Source organism: Tympanuchus pallidicinctus, unplaced genomic scaffold, assembly GCF_026119805.1.
Source record: "Tympanuchus pallidicinctus isolate F22 unplaced genomic scaffold, pur_lepc_1.0 scaffold6, whole genome shotgun sequence".
Lineage (NCBI taxonomy): Eukaryota > Metazoa > Chordata > Aves > Galliformes > Phasianidae > Tympanuchus > Tympanuchus pallidicinctus.
The window spans coordinates 6,008,967-6,029,478 of record NW_026294780.1 but is presented as its reverse complement, the minus strand read 5'-3'; the positions used below and the strand labels follow the sequence as shown (position 1 = coordinate 6,029,478).

General features: G+C 35.7%; 1 protein-coding gene across 3 annotated transcripts; it reads right to left on the bottom strand.

Annotated features, from left to right (window-relative positions):
* Positions 1-3,310: 3,310 nt before the first annotated feature.
* Positions 3,311-18,748, bottom strand: CRLF2 (cytokine receptor like factor 2). 3 transcript variants are annotated; one of them, XM_052664840.1, is made up of 10 exons: positions 18,568-18,748; positions 18,167-18,452; positions 17,494-17,589; positions 11,996-12,107; positions 10,792-10,964; positions 9,314-9,453; positions 8,095-8,257; positions 5,796-5,910; positions 5,315-5,399; positions 3,311-4,431 (listed from the first exon to the last, which is right to left on the bottom strand). In XM_052664840.1, the coding sequence occupies exons 2-10, from the start codon at positions 18,198-18,200 to the stop codon at positions 4,159-4,161; spliced, it is 1,191 nt and encodes a 396-aa protein (XP_052520800.1). In that variant the 5' UTR covers positions 18,201-18,452; positions 18,568-18,748; the 3' UTR covers positions 3,311-4,158. The 3 variants fall into 3 exon arrangements, with proteins under 3 accessions (XP_052520800.1, XP_052520801.1, XP_052520803.1); XM_052664841.1 differs by lacking the exons at positions 18,167-18,452; positions 18,568-18,748 and adding an exon at positions 17,079-17,367 and having other exon boundaries at positions 17,494-17,586; XM_052664843.1 differs by lacking the exons at positions 18,167-18,452; positions 18,568-18,748 and adding an exon at positions 12,467-12,842 and having other exon boundaries at positions 17,494-17,569.
* Positions 18,749-20,512: the final 1,764 nt, after the last annotated feature.

Below are 20,512 nucleotides of genomic sequence, written 5' to 3'. Positions count from 1 at the left end.
TTCCCTTTAACAACTATCCAAGAGCACAATCATAGGGGCTACCTTTAAACAGATATCTTTCACAGAGCAGTATCAATCAGGAAACCATTTACCAAAAAAACTGTAGTCTTTGAACATATCGAGATAAGGAACAGTGGAGAACAAGAATGCAAGATATAACCATGAGAGAATAGTTGTCCCCCTCCTATTTTTAGAATTACTGTATAATTCAGAAAGATAAATAAATATGCTCCATTAGTCTCTCTTGAGAAAACATTTTCAGGCTGCTTAGATATATACAGAGACATTCGTTTAATATGCTGCATGTTATTTCTTTCTCTTGTTCACACTTCTCTAAGACTAGAAAACCAGAAGTTCAAGTGTCAAAGGAAAGGCAGGCACAAACCCTATCATTAATGCAAGGGATTTCAGTTTAAGAAATCACGTTGCTGCACTAGGAAGTGGATGCAGGCTCCTCAGCTGCAGCCCCTGATGGAGAAATGAGAGCACACTAGCGGGTTTTGGGGAGCTGGAGAGGAGTGGGTGGGTATGCTGGCTCTGCTGCTGCCTCCCGCTGATCCTACTCCATGACTGCTGTGGTATCTGAATACTGTGGATGCTCAGTGGCTCTCCGTGTTTTTCGGTAGCACTTAAGGGGAAGATGTAGGCAGAGCCAGCTGCTCTGATACTCCTTCCCCTTTTGATGTTGGGTGAAGAGGAAAGTGGGCTCTGCCCAGCTGCTGCATTCAGATGAGGAGGAAAGAAACTCCAAACAGCTGCAGCTTCTCATCTTGCAAGTCTGGGTCTTCTAGGCGAGCTTGCTACATTGCAAGTGTGGATGCATGAAGGGACCACTTGTGCAGAGCAAGTGTACATCTGCTATTCTGATACACAAAACCTTATGCCAGGAGTTGACAGAAAGAAGTTATGTGGAAGGAAGGTGTACAGGTCACTGACCATGAATAGGCACTGAGAACTAGATTAGTTAGTGATGGATCTCTAGCAGTTCAGTGATAAAGTGCCATGGCCACACTTTCTTTTCCTACATAAAAATTGTCTGTTCTCAGTATTTGGACAAATATAGACCTGTATGGCTTTTCCAAAAAAAATTATTGCATCTAGCCCTCTCTTTCAAGAGCTCACTGTGACCCTCCCATCATTATCCTGTTGTTTTCAGGACAAGGGTGAAAATATAGACAGTGTTTTCATGGTTGAGTTTAGTTGTTATAAAAAGATAAGCCATTAACAAAAAGCAAAGATGGTTTTGAAACGTTTTATGACAGTATTGCAAGAAACTTTTACATTCCTTGCAAAGGAAGCAAATGTTTTCTGCTCATAGTTGCACAAAGTGTATTTCCCAGAAGACTGATAAACATTAAAATGATAAAAATGAACAAAAAAGGGGGAAATCATCAGAAGTTGCAAGATTGGTTTCAGTAAGTTCTGTTATTTGTTTTTTAAAAAAAATCAATGTGATTTTCTCTTACTCTTCCCCTCACTGAAAATCACACATCAAAAGCCAAACAGTATAGATGTTCAATGTGGCTCAGCACTGATATAGCAAGTACATAAATTACATGAGGTATAAATATACATCCTTTTTATTTTGCTGTTGAAAAAATGCAAGTTAGTCTGGACTACCACATGATATGCTGTTTGTGCCTTTCTGTGGGATATAATTAGGAACAAACTGCAGCATCTGGGGGACTTGTGCATTTGAAAAACATAACAACTTTGAATAAACCAAAAGGGAAGATGTTAAAGGTGCCATATACCCTTCTTCTCACTGTAGGGAGTTGAACAGGCCTTTTCCCAGCTGTCTGGTTAAGTTGCTCTTTCACAGGTTGGTTTGCACGAGCCCCTGCAAACCTGCTTTGAGATACGGTGCATGGCTGTGTAACCATCAGAGAACTGACAGTCAGGATGAGGAGAGGAGTTTATTATTTCAGCAATTCTTTATGTTGCTATGTCTCTATTTATATATATATATATATACACACATACACATAATGTTTTTAAAATAAATGTTTAGATATTTGCAAGTTTTATATTTTTAATTTCTTATCTGTTATACGCTATGTAAATATGGGTTGCATACATTTGCAAAAATAAACTTTATAACTGTAAAATATAATACAAGCTATCATTCACACTAAAATCTTAGATGACTGTAAATTTTCATTTCAGGAGCACAACTGAAAGAACACATTTCCACATCTGTCTTCTTTTTCTTCCAAAGTAAAATTTCAGTACAATATGAAACACTTTTAATTCAGATAGAAAAATATTTGTAAACAGAAAATGGTTAATGGTTAAATTAAGGCATCTACCTATATCTTTAGACCATCAGATGTATGTATAGTTCAAAGATGAAGGAGCTAAGCAGTACATTCCAAGCTTTCCTTCCTACTTTATTGCTTCAGTCATTACTGGAACATTTTCATATCAAGTGTAATTAGATTTAACTTCTTTGATTCTCATGCAATAACACCAGTTTATATCATCTAAAAACACCTGAGCTAAGGTATATTCTGCTGATCAAATTATATAAAGCTTGTATTTGTTTAAAATTCATTGCATTCTTATACTATTTAAATACTGCGTAATTATTTTTATTTTAAAAATTCATTTAAAATTATGTACCAAAGATGGATGAAAGACCCCAAAAAGCTTGTGTAATTCTGATTTAGATTTAAAAAAAGGCAGAAAAATTGTCACGATTTCAGGAAATCCTCTGTTAGCTTGGTTTTCTTGTTACTGTAAACTAAGTCTAAGGTAATGTCAAGAAAAAATAGAGAAATGTGTCTTCCCAGTTAAGTTTTGCAGTTACTGGCATACATTTTCTGGATTTTTCCTTGTATGGCAAACTGGGTCATCAGAAACCAATTCTGGAAATTAATATATCTACATTACTGTATACAATTCCCAAGTACATCTGGCATTAAAATGCTGAGCTAAAAATATTAATTTCTGTAATTTTATGATAGGTGTCATCTGCAAATTACAGTATGAATTAGTTCATAAAAGTATGCAGTAGGCAAAATTTATTCAACTGATAAAATCATTAAACGACTGATTGATGCTCATGTAAATATCTGGAACTATTTCAACATATAATTACAATGAATCTACAAGACCTTACATATACATACAAAAGATGTTTTAGCACTTAACATTTTTACAAAATTTGTTTTCAATGTAGCTTAGATGTTAGGGTAATTAACAGAATACCTCAGATTTTGTTTATGAGACCTAACTGTAGTATGTGGCATTTTAAGTAAAAAATTACACATTCAAAAGTTGGTAAGCTTTAGAAAACAGTAGAACAGAGTTTGAAAATAAAGCTTTTATTTACAGTTTTAAATTCTACTTCATTGCATTACAAATAGTTTGAAATAAAAGAAACTTAGTTAAATATAAATATTGTAGAAAATGAACCTGATCTCTGCAAGAAGCTGAGGTAGTCACATCGAGACACAGTAAGATATCAAGGACCTGACCGCAGTCCATGAATCTTTGCTATTCTGAAGGAAACTGCCTGCACAGCAATATTTACATGATAAATTGTAACTCAACAGTGTACATCCTCCCTTTTCTGTTCATAGACACATGATTTATTCTTTCTCTTTTAAAAATTTTTGATGCATACCATGAAGAACAAAATTTCACAACTGGAGAAGCAGCTACAAAAGCAAGCACTTCTAATATAAAGAGATACAGTAAAGCAGTATATTATCACTATGAAAATGAACAGTATGCTATCTGGCCTTTGTGAAACAAAGACCATTAGGAGACAAATATCTTAATTTTCTTTTCATTTGAGAATAGTAATGATGTAGTTTGCACTACAAAAGCGCAAGGACTGAATCTCAGCTGTTGAAATTGTGCCATGGAACAGCTCTTGTTCTCTCCCCTAACATGAAAATGGGACTTACTTAAATCCTACATATAAAAACCAACTATAATCCGAAATCTTAACTCCATAAATCATTAGACATTTACATCAAATATTTAGCCTGCTCATAAGTTCTTGGAAAGAACCTATCTGGAATCAGATAATACAGACTTGCATCTTTCTTCTTGCGTTTCTACTTGTGATAATATTTTCTATTCAGCCTCTGCACATACTCATCAGGATCTTACATATCATTTCCTCATACCTTCTGAATTATGCAGGTTTTATAACATCACATACATGTCATCATTCACTACATTCTGGGGGACAGCAAAAGAAACTGTATTATTGAATGTTGGCATCAGGCGGGCATTCTGAGCTGTTTTGGGACTATTATTTCCAGTTGTTCCTGAAAAGCCGAAGATTTTTTCCCTAGGCTCCTGATTGTCACTTTTCTTCTTGTCTGTTTGCTGGTTTTCTTCCTCGATGATGCATTCTAGCTCTTCATATTCCAATTTGGTTTGTACTACTGCATGATCAGTTTTATCTATCCATTCCTAGGAGAATGAAAAGGTTGATACTGGCAGGTTCTAAGTGGTCAATCAAAAGAAATCTGTCTGTATAGACCTGGATTTTCCTTTAAACAATGGCATCTTTCCAGGGATAGCCACAATGGAGAAGATGAAAAGGGAGTAACATACAGAAGCAGAAAATATAATGCAAGGAACCGAGAAAGACAAGAAGAAAGACTGTTTTCCACCAGTAAATACAAGATCTTGTGACTTACAGAGAACATATTAAACCATAAAATCATAGAATCATAGAGTATGCTGAGTTAGAAAGGACCCACAAAGATCATAGAATTATAGAACATAGAATTGCTTAAGATGGAAAGGGTGTTCATGGGTTCATGGATCCTTCCATGACGCAGATCCATGCCATTCCCTCAGGTCCTGTTGCTGTTGTCAGAGAACTCAGTGTCTTTGGAAAACCTGGGATGTGTAAAATACCCTATGTTCTTTCCTTGGTGGACTCACACATTCTTTGACCCAAGTCCTCATCTACTCTAAATTCAGACTAAATTTATATGGAGAGTTATGCAATATAGCATTGTGGATTAAAGCTTCAGTATGGATTAAAACTGTCATTAGAAGGAAAGTATGCAAATGCCACTCTGGCATCTCCCCAGATATTGTGTCTCTGGACATCCTTAAATTTTCTCCTGAAATTTTTCTCTCACTTTCTATAACAACTCTTATGCAGTACCAAAGCAGTATTATAGTGCTGATCTGTTGATGCTGCATAGGGGGAAGGGCTTTTCTCTTGGGTCAGAGGACATCTGAATCAACATCAACCCAGAACATGTGTTGGTAGCTGCTTTCAGATTATTCACAGCATTGCAAAGTTCATAGACTTGTTTGCTAGGAAGAAAATGTTTACCTGGAAGTTTCCACTATGATCATTGAAGAGATCAGTAAATATATATTTTGGATCTGGTATAGTAGGCATAACAGATTTTTGAAGTCTGCAAAGAGAAAAAAAGGTGTTCTGTTATGGTGTTGTCATTTGTACAAACATCTACTTCAACACATTGCTGAAGCCACAGATAAGATTTGCATGTCAGTATCCTTGGCTTCTTGTAAACATGTGTTAACATCAAAAAGTAGTATTGTTACATTACTACAATAAAACAATCATCTGATGAGATTTATGCAGTATAACAGAATGATATGCCTAGCAAAGTCTGGAATACACGCAAACTTGCAGCTGGGCAGCCAGCAGTATTCTGCTCTATGTACTAGTCAAAGCTTTACTGTGTTGGCTGAGTTAGTAAATACAAATGTAAACACAGAGAAAAAGAAATTATAATCTGAAAAGGTATATATTCTACAGTAGTAGTAAGCAGTGAAATTATATTTACCTCTGCCATTTACACAGAAGGATCAAGAGGATAAATACTATTAGAAGTACTGCCATCAAACAACTTAAAAGAATTACTGTGTTTGACTGGGTTTTTATTTCATCATCACATGAATCTAGGAATAAGCAGAAGAAAGCAAGTGAAAATTTTGTTGTTTGCTCTAGCAGGAAATATTCCTAACCATGCTAGAACATTGACTTCTCCTATTAATAAAAAAAAATAGAATAAAAATTTAGGAACAAATATAAAAAAAAAATAAATCAGGTGTTCTTTTGAAACTGAAAAGAAAAGCTATCTTTCCCCAAACTGTGCAACAAAATAAAATCATGTTTTATTTTTTTTATTGACCTGTTACAGAACAAAGGAAGGTGCACATGTGCAAAGAGTAGAAGCATTCAGAATGATGATTTTTATGTTCTCTCACTGCACTAAGGGTGATACAGCAGTTCTCTGCTAAGGTGTGTCTTACATAGACCTACCTACAGTCTCCAGAGCTGCAACTAATTTTACATGTAAACTAAACATCTTATTTCCCAAGATAAAAAGCTGTAACTGGACTTTGCACATAGCCTAAATGTCTAATTTCCCAAAATAAAACAAACAAACAAAAAATGCCCCCACCACATATACCAAAGAAGCCCAGAAAATGCAAGAGCTAACAACCAGAAAGTAACTAGTGACAGGATTCAACAGGTATGTATCTGAACTGATGAGTTTTTGCAGCTTTTGGCATTCTCAGTGTTTTTCCTGCAGCTTTTGTAAAGGCACCACAAAACTGAACTTCCTCATACTGAACTTCTGCTCTTCAGATAAATGCTACGGAAACTTAAGTTAATTAAGTTAATTATTAGACCAATCTATAAATAGTACTCTATAGTCACTCCTTTTCCTATGGCAGCCTGTTCCACCTGCTCGCTTTGTTTAGCCTGTCAGAAAGTCACAAGAAAAGTTGTGAACATCCAGTGAGACATTCAGAGGCTGAATTTTCTTGAGAACAGCTTTTGTCATGTCTTCCTGTGATATGGAGGCAATCACTCCTTGAAGTCCTGAAGTGGAATGCTTGCTCCATTGAGGAGGCTGTGCCAGGGTCACTTATGATAGAGGGACACTCAAAACAACTATTTGTCTGTCTTTTCTGCACTTGCCATCCACATACATGCCTGCTGATAGCCTCTGGTCTAATGTTGTAGGTAGGGCTCTGTGTTTCTGAAAGACATTGTCTGCCACAGCAGAGGACAGCAGGTTCACAATCTGCATGGTGCAATAAACTTCTCTGGAAGTCAGCACTGTTCCTACCACTAGTGCACAAGTAGTACATTCTTATGCTCCAGGATTTCAGCCTAGCTTTGTGTATACTGATTTTCTTTGGGTGAGTTAGTTGTATCATAGAAAACTCAGGTCTGGGTAGAATGGACATTTGGGTGTCTCATAATTCCAACAAAGCCTAGTGGGTGGAATTCTGTGGTTAGATGATATGAATCATATAATTTTTAAGGTTGGAAAAGACCTCTGAGATAATCTAGTCCAGTCATCATCCCCATCATGTCCAGTAACCATGTCCTCAAATGCCACATCTGCACATTTCTTGAGCACCTCTGGGAATGATAACTCCACCACCTCCTTGGGCAGCCTGTATTCGCTTGAGATAGTGTACATTCAGTTTTACAATAAATCTGTTTTTTGTTTTGATAAACAATAGAAGTAGTTTCCACTAAAGGTCTAACTGAAACCAATTACATACAGTTAAATGGGTCTTCCTGGTGGGAAAGCAATGTTGTTAATGACTTTGCTCCCATTTCATGTTTCCCCCATTTTCAGCAAATATGAACACCAGACAGTTATAACCTCTGGTCTTATAGCACTCCTAGATGTATTTTAAAGCAATCAGTCTTAAAAAATTGAGCGTAAAGGTTTTTCTTAGAGTTCAAGTTTGATGTTAATGTATCATCTGTCACCAGAGTGCCTGCATATGTTTATGTTTTTACATAAATATGTAAATCCACATATATTTGTGTATGTGTGTATATTAATATATACACACAAAATACACAGCATGCAACACATCACTGTCACCGGGGAATCCTAGACACTACTGTAACACAAATAATAAGGACATTTTAAACTTTGTAGATAAATGCATAAATTTGTAGTGTTATGAATCATCGGGAACAAAGTTTCTTTGATAACAGAAGATGGAACATAGTGAAATATAAAAGTGATTGCACATTCTGAACTTTTTTTGCAGTCACCTCTTAACAATTTGCACTTAGACAATATATGAATATAGCACAGCTGTTACCTAATAATGTGCTATTCATCCAGAATGTTTCTGCTTCCCAGTCACTGCTGAAATCAACTACGTTGCAAGAGGGTACTATCCTCTTCAGTCTGACCCGAAAAGAATAGCATTTCCTTGGATCAAAGCCTTGCTCTCCAACTCTGCAACACTTAGAAGTTCTGGACTGAGAAGGAAGGTGTATAATTGTTAATTCCAGCTTTCAAGACAGAATGCTCAAACATAACTACACTATGATCATGACTAGGAGAAGGAGTAGACCAAAACCTCAGAAATAAAATTTTGTTTCTCTGAATTCTGAGGAATTCTTCTTCTTGACCCATTCTTTCCCATTCATCCCCGTTGTTCATTATTTGACAGTGAGCTAAAGGGCCTAACAGTCATCATACAGAGTACTATGTTACAGTTTCTGCTTACAGTATAAAAAAAGAAACTAATTCACAAAATATTTACATGTTCTACAGGTGCCTCGGTAGATTTAAGTCTGTGAAATAATATGTAAATAACAGCTAGCCAGAATAAATAAAAATTCTGTATCATCTTTTTTCTTTCCTTTTATTTCATGCTGTTTCTCTGTTAACTCTATTCAGCTTTCTGCTTTTATCTTCCAATGCTGTTCTGTATTTATGAACTTCCCTTTACATCATCCCCAGTTCATTGTGTAGCAAGTAGATATAACTCAAAATGTAAATGACTTCTGTATGGTAGACTTCTATGATCTGTATGGGAATTGTTGAATCACAATCTGAACCTCTGATTGATCATCTCTGGCAAGCAATGAGTCAACTGCGGGAGCATATGTGAAGGCAATTCACCTGTGTGCGACCAGAAGGGATGGAGCCTGGCTCCACCTCTTCTAAACCCCCATTTAAGGGCTGACTGCCACTGAGGAGATTTCAATCTCTACGTTCTGGAGATTGCTCCCTTTGGAGTTTTTCCAAAAACTGTGAGCCTGATTATCCCTTGATTATCCCTTTCCACCATGATAATCCTTCTAGTTATATGACCTGTAAAATACCAAGCTAACCACGCCGCTCTGTTAATTGTATATTTTGTTCATTGTACAGATAAAAAAAAAAAAAAATCCAATGGGGTTCTCCTACAAACTATTTTGAATGCAAAGGTGAGGAGAACAATCAGTAAACAAACAGGCTTTATATTTTATGGAGATAATATTTCCAGCTCCTTCCAACATTGATTGAACGTGCCATGTTCAACTCACTTGCCATCCTTTATCATATTTGCTTTTGTACTGAAGCTCAAGTCTCAAGCACTTCACACCTCTTTCCGGTTTATTACATGTAACAGTAACAGTGTCATCCTTCCAACTGAAGGTCACATTTTCTGGTCGATTGGGCTTTACTAAGGAAAAGAGAAAAAAAAAAAAATGCAATAGCCTCTTAAAAATATTTATTCTTAAATTAATTCCTTCCATCTCTCCATGTTTCCCTGAGTAGCAAGGTGGATATTCCTCTTACATGATGCACTTCTGCAGCTAACTTCCTTACTAAATGTCAAAATGTACCACTATGACATTACTCGCCATTGGAGGTGTCACGTTTAAAGGTAGATGTCCTCCCGATTCAGGAAAATCCTGAAACTACTTAAAGAAGGACTCTGATCTTCTTTCAGTTCCTTTGGTTTGAGAGAAATGAAGATTCTTCTGTATTGGAAAGAGATTGACAAATTCAGTACCACTAAACTTAAAAGACACGTAACATCCTCATCTTCTGGAGGAAGTGTGGGATATGCTGAGATATATGGCAAAAACACTGGGTGTCTACCTGTGTGCAACTGAATCTATCCCTTGCTATTTTCAGATGGTCTAAGAGAATGCAATGGTTTGACCTATGTAATTGTGTAGTCTTTAATAGTGGGAAATAGTGTTGAGAAGAATGCTACTTGCTTTCTCAGTCCTTGATTCCTTTTCATGTTATGAAGAAGCCTTGCCTTCCTAATTGTAAAACTGATGTCAGACTTCCATTATTTCTGCCTTGTTATCTAATGCTTTTGAAATTAATTTTGGTATCAGTGAGAGTTTAATAGCCAAAATTCGGGAACCAGGCTGCAATTTTTCATAGTTTACCATATGAGATACAAAAAAGTATTCTCAAAGTTAAATATTTTAACAGGTTTTTAGATTTATCTTTTTTCCTAAAACATTCATAATAAGCTCTAAATGTATATTTGGATGATAATGGCTTTTCCAGATTCTTTCTTACTGCCGTATTTTTTGCTTGGTATTTATTAAAAGGAAAAAAAAATCCTTCACTTTAAGCACTGTATCTATGTGCAGTACCAGAAAATGTAAAAACAGGAATATGAAATCTCTTATAATAAGACTTGAAATTAACAAGTTGTATTTGTTTTCAGACATGAATATTGAGTAGGTCTACAATATGCCAAGTATATCCATAAATTTTATTTTGATTCTAATCTTAAACTACATTTTGGGACAAATCTTGCTGTTCAAAGTAATCCCACCTAGTTACAGCTGCACATGATCCTATGTAACTCTCAATGACAGAAAGGTATGAAATCAGCCTCCATAATTTCAAATACTGATAGATTGCTTATTGTATACACTAACAGCATTTTATACAGACAGATAAATGATTTCTTCTCAGATTAAGCACAAATAGAGAATGAATGGGGACACCAGGACTATCAAAATACATAGTTTTGATTTTACATACTTACTATAGAAATCAGATTTCAGTCTTTTAGAAAAAAGCTCTTCACTTCCATTGCTGTTCATGATTGAGAAAGCAAGGGTGTAACCTTCTGTCTTAAAAAGACATCCTGAATTATAACCTTGTGTCAATAGATATGTGGGACATATTTTCCGGTATTTCTGCTTGCTGTCTTCAAATCTGGAAATTAAAAAATATCAGTGAACAGAAATACTCATATCAAGACATAAAAGCTAATTCTTTTTTGCAACTATATTTTTCTTAGTTTTGTTTTCAGTGGTTCTACAAAGACAAATCCACATACAGAACTTGAAGAAGGAAATTTCATTATGGTTTGAGGCAATTCATTGGCATGACCTCATTGACTTTCCAGTCCTTGGATTTGGTGCAATCTAAAACTAACAAGTTTCCTTTGTTAGTTGTGTTAGCTTGTTTTGTTTTTCCTCTAAAAAGAGAATAGCTTATTCAAACTAATGTTTTCATAAGCCTTTTTTCAAGATTGTGCTGTTAGTTCTTCCATGTATATCAACTAGAAAAAGAAGGGAATGTGAAGCTTTATGACTACCTTCAACCAAAACATTGAGTTTCTGTTGTGTAAATAACATCTCTTATACAAAATATACATACTTAATATACATAATATACATACTTAAATATGCAGGAAAAACACTTTCAACAGTGTAATTAACATCAACATTTAGCAAAGAAAAAAAAAAAATGAAGGCTTCGTATCTATTATCACAATCTAGTGGGATAGGACAAAAGGGAATGGCTCCAAACTAACAGAGGGGAAGTTTATGTTAGATGTTAGGAAAAAATTATTTGCTCAGAGGGTGATGAGACAATAGCATAAGCTGCCCAGAGAAGCTGTGAATGTCCCATCCTTGGAGTTGTTCAAGGCCAGGTTGGATGGGGCGCTGAGCAGCCTGATCTGGTGGGGGGCAGCCCAGCCCATGGCAAAGAGTTGTAGTTCAATGATCCCCTCCAGTCCAAACTGTTCTATGATTTATTACAGCTGATTATTCAGCAGGTTTACGGGTTTATACAGCTTTGTAGCAAGATATGAATATAAACAAGCTTCCTCTTGAATGATTACAAAAATGTTAAGAAAGTTTAATGCATAGTTCAGAGATGAATTAAATATTTTTGGTATTTTAGCTTCCCAAAGTAAATTTTTTAGGGAGAGAAGCACAGGCATTATCAATACTCACATATAATAAAATGACACATTCTTGCCAGGGAATAGTTTTCTTGTTGCCCACGTGATCTGCATTTTCTCGTTATTGAAATTGATTATTGTGGTGCTGATGGCATCTTTCTGACCTGTTCAGTACATTTACAGAGAATATAAATTCAGCACTGAGTATGAGAAACTCCATCTTTGTAGGCAATCGGTATTTCAAAGATGTTTATGCCATAGGCTCAGATGATCATAAAATATATATGTAAGAATATAATAGTATATATATTTATGTAACACTTATACATAGTATATATGTGACATGAACATGTCTAAAATGCAAGGAGACAGAATATAATACTCTAGAGAAACTGAAACTAGAATTTCAAAAGAGCAAAATAAAAAAATGTGCAAAATCAGAAAGAACCCAATGGTTCCTGGCCCAAAAGGTGTAGACTGTGCATGGTGCCTAAATAACAAAGCCAGCTTTGCTCCATAGTACCTGGTAAGATTTTCCTGCTGAAGAGATCTCTTTGGGTACCAACGCAACATGGATTTTCTGTGTAAACTCTGATCTTTACCACAAGAAACAAGGGCTCACAGCATAGATCTACAGCAGATGGATAGGGTAGACACACACAGGATACCCAAATAGATAAGCAAAACTAGGTGAACTATGCATTTAGTCTGAGTGGTCTTGGTCCGTTCCAGCTTATAGGCTTTCTCAAAGCAAAATAATTTGATGTTCCCTGGCTGCACATGGTTTGTTTTTTTTCTTCTCCTGGCCTCCTCTTTGTTATAGCTCCTTCTGGGGACACAGGTGTTTTAATTTTGTGTCCAACAGGATTCCACAATTAAATGCTGAAGATAACTCTGACCTTGAAAAATGAGAAGCCAGAAAGAGTAGAAAACCACAATAGCAATCTTTCAAGAAGAAAGACAAATGTATTTGAGTTCTATAAGATGTGAAATTATATTTAATTGAATTTAAAAAAAAAGAAAAGGAAAACAGAGAAAATATCAGTATCTAAGGAGAGATTATAAGAAGGAATGGGATAGATTCTTTAGCAGGGTCTGTTGTGATAGGAAAAGGGGAAATGGTTTCATAGTAAAAGAAGTGAGACTTATACTGGACACAAAGAAGGAGCTTTTTAAGATCAGAGTAGTGAGGCATTGGCACAGGCTGTCCAGTGAGGAATTGGATGTCTGGTCTCCAGAGACATGCAAAATCAGGCTGGACAGAGCTCTGAACAACCTGATGTAGTTGTAGGTGTCCCTGTTCATTGCAGGGGAGTTGAACTAGATGACCTTTAAGGTCCCTTCATACTCAAATGGTTCTATGATTCTGCAAAAATATATCATGAATATTACATACATTACAAGATTCTGAGGGTAAAATTTGCAGGCTCTTGTCTCCAGGCAGGAAATGCCTGCCACTAAAAACTTCTGCAGGAACATTCCTACCTAGAGGAGAATAGAGGATTGATCCCTGCTTAAATATTTCTGATGACCTGTGTATTACAGTTAATGATCCTGAATATTCATCATAATCGGATCTACGTATTTTCCAGTTTGCTATACTTTTGCTCTGTAATCAACACTAAGAATGTAAAAAAGCTGTGTGGAAACACTTGGGTTCAAATAATTGTATCGTCTAACTATTTTCAAGGCTGCATCTCTGCTTAATAATTTTGTGATTAAAGCTTATCAAGACATTTTTGCATAGATGTCATTGTGTTCTTACATCATTCTCTTAAAATCTCTCTTAAAACACGTGTGACAGAAATCCAAGAGCAAATTTAGCTTCAAATCCCTGCTACACTATTCACAGAGCTCTAAGAAAAAGAGTGAGTATTCCTCTGCAAGAAGTCCTCTGTTTCCTAACTAGTGGCTGCAGACTTGTTCTACACTGTTTTCTCAAACCAAAACTGTTATGTTTTTCTGAAGAATGGAGAAGTAAATGTACTGAAACAAAACAGAACTTAAAAATTTTGAAAGCTGTCATAACATGGATTTTATCCAGACAACTTTATCTCTGTACAAGAAACTAGCCGTTGTCTCCTTACTCTCCAAGCTCCTCAGCAAGTCTTAGAGATCATCTTGTCTTTAACTGAAGCCACCAATATGATGGCAAAATGCCTGAAAGTGGATTATTAGTCTGCAAGTATACTAACAAATTTTAATTTTTATGAACTAAATTTTAGCATGTGTGTGCTATGTAGTATATATAGTGTTATGATTATATTATGATGATCCATGACTATTTGTATGCAGATTTTCTATTTTCTATAAAAATAGCGAAATGTATATTTAGCATATTTGAATATATAATTATATATTCTCCATTAAGCAAAATTAGTTCTATTTTTTTTAAAAAAAAGAAATATTAGTGTACGGAACTAATTTTTATATGGAACTGTAACTCTTGGGTTTCTCAATGCATGTTTTTGGATGACAGAGAAGAATATCGATATGACTCCAGTCTGGCAGTGATTTATGAACAAACTTTGCACTTTCTGAGTAGTCCACTTGACTTCCACAGTATTACTCAGAGCACACTATCTTAACATTCTATATAAATCAGATCCTTTTTCTGTTCAAAAGAAATACAAAACCAAACTGGACAAAAGAAGTTGCATTTTATGATTTGGAACTCCGAGATTTTAACATTTAAATATAAACTCCAGTACCTAAAATGGAAGGTAATACATTATTGAAGATCTTCACAATAAATATAATTATGTAGTAGAAATGGAACTCAGAATGTAAGGAACACTTTGTGACACGTACTTTTCCTATGTTCTATCTCTAAATGACTTCATCAGAAGTCTTAACATAATTTATAACTTTGAAATGCATTCAGCTATTTAATACAGAAAAGTTTTTGAAAAAAACTTGTTATTAATAGTTGTGCTTCCACATCTCCAGATAGTGCAATTTTTATACTATGCTTTCTAATTTAATGGGATTTGTAGTCTTATTACTGTGGCACGAGATGCCTCTTGTGTTAGTGAACAAAAAAAAATTATGTGTATCTTTTCAAAACATAGCATGTATATGTTGCATTATTTATATTTCCTTGCTTTTTCAACTTGAAAAGATGCAAAGCCTGATTAAAGTTTTTAAAGTTTGATTTAAGTAGACATCAAACACTGAGGATATGAATAGGTTATGTAAAATAATGTTTCTTACTGATGATCTTTCCTTTGCCTCTAACAGGAAAGGTTTTTAGCTTCTTTCTTTATTTCATTTTACTATCTTTATTTTATGTTATTTTTAATCACCTACACTTAAGGACGCAGAATCATTCCTATCTTTTGTTAGTGGGAAGAGATATAGAGAAAGAGAGGAGAGAGGACTGTTCATCTCTTTCCTTGATGAATCCACCTGTAATAACCTGGATTGTTCTCAGCTAATGTGCCAGATTTTTCACAGTAACTGCAATATTTTAAATTATGATCCTATGGAGTACAGTATCACATTTAATTACTTTTTGTGTTAAGGGAATGGTTAGATAAAAGGTCAAAAATATAGCGAAAGGAGGCCTAGGAAGGGATGGCAAAAACTTTCTGTTCAAGGGTGACCTTTCAGTCTGTCTAGGAGGATAGATAACAGTATGTTGCAGAAGTATAGAATGTGTACCAGCACTCTTGAACATCAGTCAGAAGGAATAATCAAGGTCTAAATCTTCAGTAAAATCAGAGAGAAAATGGTAGGGCTCTACGCTGGACTTAATCTCACATATGCTATTGGACACTTGGTCTTGTTGAGAAAGAGAAGAATGGAAGATCTTGCTATGGTGTGTACAGAAAGTACTATTACAGATGAAGAAAAAGGAAATTACCTTGAGCAATGCATTATAAGGATGCAACCATGAGCAAGAACATGAGCAATTATAATCCACCTCCAAACGACTTTTCAAACTTCATTGCTAAGAAAATTTGCTATTGAAGGGGAACTTTGTTAAAAGCCCAAATGTCATGGAACAGATCAAAAAGGAAAAGAAAAAAAAAAAAATAGAATGTCAATCTGCAAAGATAACAGTGGAATGTACATGTACAGGAACAGTTGAAACCTCATTGAAGGCAAACAAAAAAGAAAAATCACTTTTGATTTCCTCACACTGATGAAACCTGATAAGTAACCACATGTTGAACTTACACATAGTGCAGTAGTTCTGTGTATAGAAACAAATGGAGAGAAATACCCAAAACTGAGCCTACACTCTAATTACTCATATATGAGAACAGTTTCATTTCATTAACTGGAACACATGCAAGTGAAAGTGCAAACTCTTGCACACAAGGTTTCTGAAATGTGTGCTCAAGGCTGACTGAGTAGAAAATTTATTTTCAATAGAATTAATAGGACAGCAACAGAAGGTTTTTAAAGACGTTTTGGAGCAAAGCATAGTCAAGTATAATTCTCATAACTCATCAAATTGATCAGTGCAGGGATTTTCTGTTTGTTTGGGGTTTGATGTTATTGTTATTTGGTTGATTTTGTGGTTTGGGTTTTTGGCTTTTTTTATTTGTATGTTTGTTTTGAGTAGAAACTTGACAAACTATAGACATCACTATATTTTGCATTATATAAGAACCAGAATGCTGACTTTCAGCTTTTGTCCCACAAAGTCATAGCATCTCAAGGCAGAATCAAGTCCCCTCACAAAAAAGCCAACAACTCAAGGGAGCAATTAACTTTGAAGAATTAAATAGTGTTGCATTGCTGAAAAAAAGTACTTATCATACATACAGCAGAACACAGAGTTGATTTATAGGTTGATAAGAGGAAGGGATAGCTTTAGAGTTCTCGAATGATGGGGTCCTTGTGATAAAATAATGAATGAGTATTAAGTTATCAGACTATATTTTGGGATTTTTTAATGATTTCTTCAAGATTCTATTTATCTTTAGTGAACTACAAGTAACGGCACTGCAGTCAAACACATGAAACAGAGATGTTCTTGCATGTAGACACACAATGAGTTTTTAAAGCATTTGTTAATTTTGCTTTTTAAAATTATTTTTACCTTGTTGTTTTTACAGGAACAAAATATTGCTGAATATTTCCCAACTTTCATTCTTCTAGAATAGTAAGTGATGAAATCTTACCTGGAATTCATTTTATCCAACTTTTTTCAGTGAGAAAACTGTAGTCTGTTTCAGATTCAGTCCACTCTATCAGAACCTATGCATTCCTTGGATGGAAAGTATTCTTGCTTAAAGATTTGAATATTTCTCTCTTTAACAGTAGACATAATCTTACAGAGTTCTTTCGTTTTTTTATTTAGAAAATTGGGTATATTTCTCTTACTCTCATCATCACTCTTGTTTGTTTGTTTGTTTTTTTCTAAGAATCCACATTTACCTCTTTTGAATCTCAATTTCTGTTTTGTTGATTCTTTTTGGCAAAAAAAAAAAAAAAAAAAAAAAAAGAATACTGTAACATATAAAGTAGGTTATCCACAGAAATATTAGTAATTAATATATCAATTTCTTAAATAAACATAAATGGATTTGAACTTACCAAGTGATTGTGATAGAGTATCCACCAGGTTGACCAGTGTGAAGATCACTGAACATTCTTGAAAGATGAGTCTCATGGTTTGAATGACGCAACCAACTGTAAAGAGATGAATAATTACAATCCTTGATCTTTACTATTTGATCACTTTATACAAGAGACGGGAGGGAACTAGAGGAAATGACTACAGGAAATTAAAAAATGACTATCTCTAGCAACAAACAAATCAGAAGTGTAGAATTCAGTATGCATACTTTCTTTGCAGTATGTAATAATAATAATAATAGAATAAATTCTCAGAATAAGACTGTCAGTCTTATCAATACTTGTTTGCTTTATCTTATCACGATACTACAGGTGATGACAACCATGATCCAAACAAGGATTATGTAGTTGTGAGTAGCAGTGACCATACCGTACACCTGAGCACGCTGATCTCAGCATGCCTGGGGACCATAGGGTAGGTGGGGACCAAGCAGCCTGCCTCCTCCCCACTTACTAATAAGACCTCCTGTCACTCCACATGCTTGGTGCACTTCACATGGCATTAGCTACTTCTGTCCACAGATCAGAGGCAGAATTAGTGGGCCTTCTGTGTCAGGGAAAGGTGGGCTGCCGGGGGTGAGGAGGCTGTTACACAAGAGGTAGCACTACAATGTATTTCCTCCTGCATTACCTGGACATCTATATGCTGGTATATAGTCTTGCATATATATATGCTGCTATAGAGTCTTATCAGTTTTGTAACATCAGCAAAATCCCCAGCCAGATGATGTGGTACCAATTTTGATCTGTCTGTTCACTTTTCTTGGGTTGGCTTCTTTCACTTATTTATCCATTACACATGCCAGGAAGATCTATTCAAATTTCATCAAGTCTTGGAAGCTCCAGTCACACATGCATTACTCTTTTGCCTTTCTAGTCCCTGCTTTGACCAAGTTCCTCTAAGGAGGCATTAATTCCTGGAACAAGAAACAGATAATTGAAATACTGAACTGGGTTCAGTTATTTTTGCAGCTGATGACAAACAGCAGAAAATGGCCAAATCTAGCGAAGCCTGTGCACCTCAGAACTTACTCTCATGCCAGAAGAGTTGCCCAACCACTCGCTCAAACAGATTCTGCTTTCTTGAATAAATCCATGATTATCTGGTGTGATTTTTCTCCAAATATGAATAATCCCAATGCATGAACTGAAAAGTTGTCTGTGGGCCTAGGGTTCTGCTCTCCCTGAGTTTACATCTCTAAATGTGTAATTGATTAACTTGCCCACATCCCCAGGGTCACTGCTCCTGTGAGGACAAGGTCAGAGTGTAAAAAAGTGTGCGTTCTCCTAATGGCTCTTACACAATGCAGCACTGGCATGTTTGGCCTAAAAAAAATGCTAACACTGCAACTTCACTCAGCAACAGTGAAAGAAAACAATGAGAGTGAGTTGATAATCTGCAGTCAGTGTTTGTGATTTTGACTGCCAATAGAGACAAATGCAAAGAAGATACTCTGAGAAGTATGGTGCTTTTTTATTTATGGCCTGACCTTGAACTTCTGCAAGCCAAAGAAGTGCTTTTGTAATCAATTTGGAATTTATATTAAACTGCACAAGTAGCCGTTGGCCCTCTGCTGAGTCCTCTACCCATGATAGCTGCCCTCAGATGTTCTTCCTTCCTTTTTATACCTTTTAGTTTTTCAGTTCTTTTGTCATCATCACTGTGAATCAAGTCTTTGATCAACATGTAGTTCAGCAAAGCAAATCGTCTCAAGTTTATTTCTTCCTTCACCTAGAACATAAACAAACAATATCCTGTGAGCAACTTTCATTCGATATTTACTCTTGGCCTTGATCCACAAGATGACACACTAAAAATACATAGATAATCCCATTCTTACAATGATGATGCTTTTGATTTTCAACACTAGGAGGAGATAATGCCAGTGTGCTTAGAGTATGTGAAATAAAGAATAGAGAATCCTATAATGCCATGGTAAATCAGCTCAGTACACAAGAGTCAGATCAGCCTTTTATTCTCATAGCAGAATCTAGTTCTCTTTGGTAATCTGCTGCAAACTGAAGTGTATGTAGAGATCTCCACTGTGCATTTTGGTGCCCATCTTTCACCCATGGGAAGATTAGAGAATTAAAAGTCAAAGGTGTCTGGCATTTTAAAAAAAACATGCTCTTGTACAGCCACTTCAGAACCTAGAAATGATGCCATCATAGCAGCTGTGAAACGGTGGGTCACCTCTGCTGGTGAAAATTTCTATGACTGCAACATGCAAGCTCTTGTTCATCGCTGATGAAAATGTATAGTTAATCATGGTGACTATGTCAACAAATAATGTTTTGCAGCTGAGAATTATTCTATCAGTGTTATTGTGCTCTTCATATCTATTGTATTTTCTGTGGAAGTAAATAGGAGGCATTGCTTTCAAAGACACATATCTTCGAGCGTAAAGATTTGGTAAAATACAGCCAGGAAAGATTATAGGGCCACTGATAATGCAAATCATTTCCAAATATGTGAAATCATGTTCAACAATCCTGATAACATTCTACTGCAAGGTCAATTAGGGGAAAGAAGTGGGCACTTACTTTAATAAGGCATTTTAAACTCTCTCTCATAACATCATCATTGAAAAATCGACAATACACGGGCTGGATCAAAGTTAGGTGGATTAAAAACTGGCTGAACTAGAAGTGCCATTGGGTTGTGATTAATGGCATGAAGTTCAGTGGGAGGTGAGAAACTAGTGGTGTACCACAGGAGTCAGTAGTGTGACCAATAAAGATTAACATCTTTATGACTTTGATGCTGGGACAGGGTGCATCCTCAGCAAGAATTCAGATCATGTAAAACTGGCAGAAGTGGCTGATAAACCAAATGGTGCAGCCATTATGAGGGACCTGAAGAAGCTGGAGAATTGGGCAGAGAACTTCATGAACCTCAGGAAAATTAAATACAAAGTCCTGCATCTGAGAATGCAGAACAGCGAGGATCAGTTCATTTTGAGGTCTGATGTCAGTC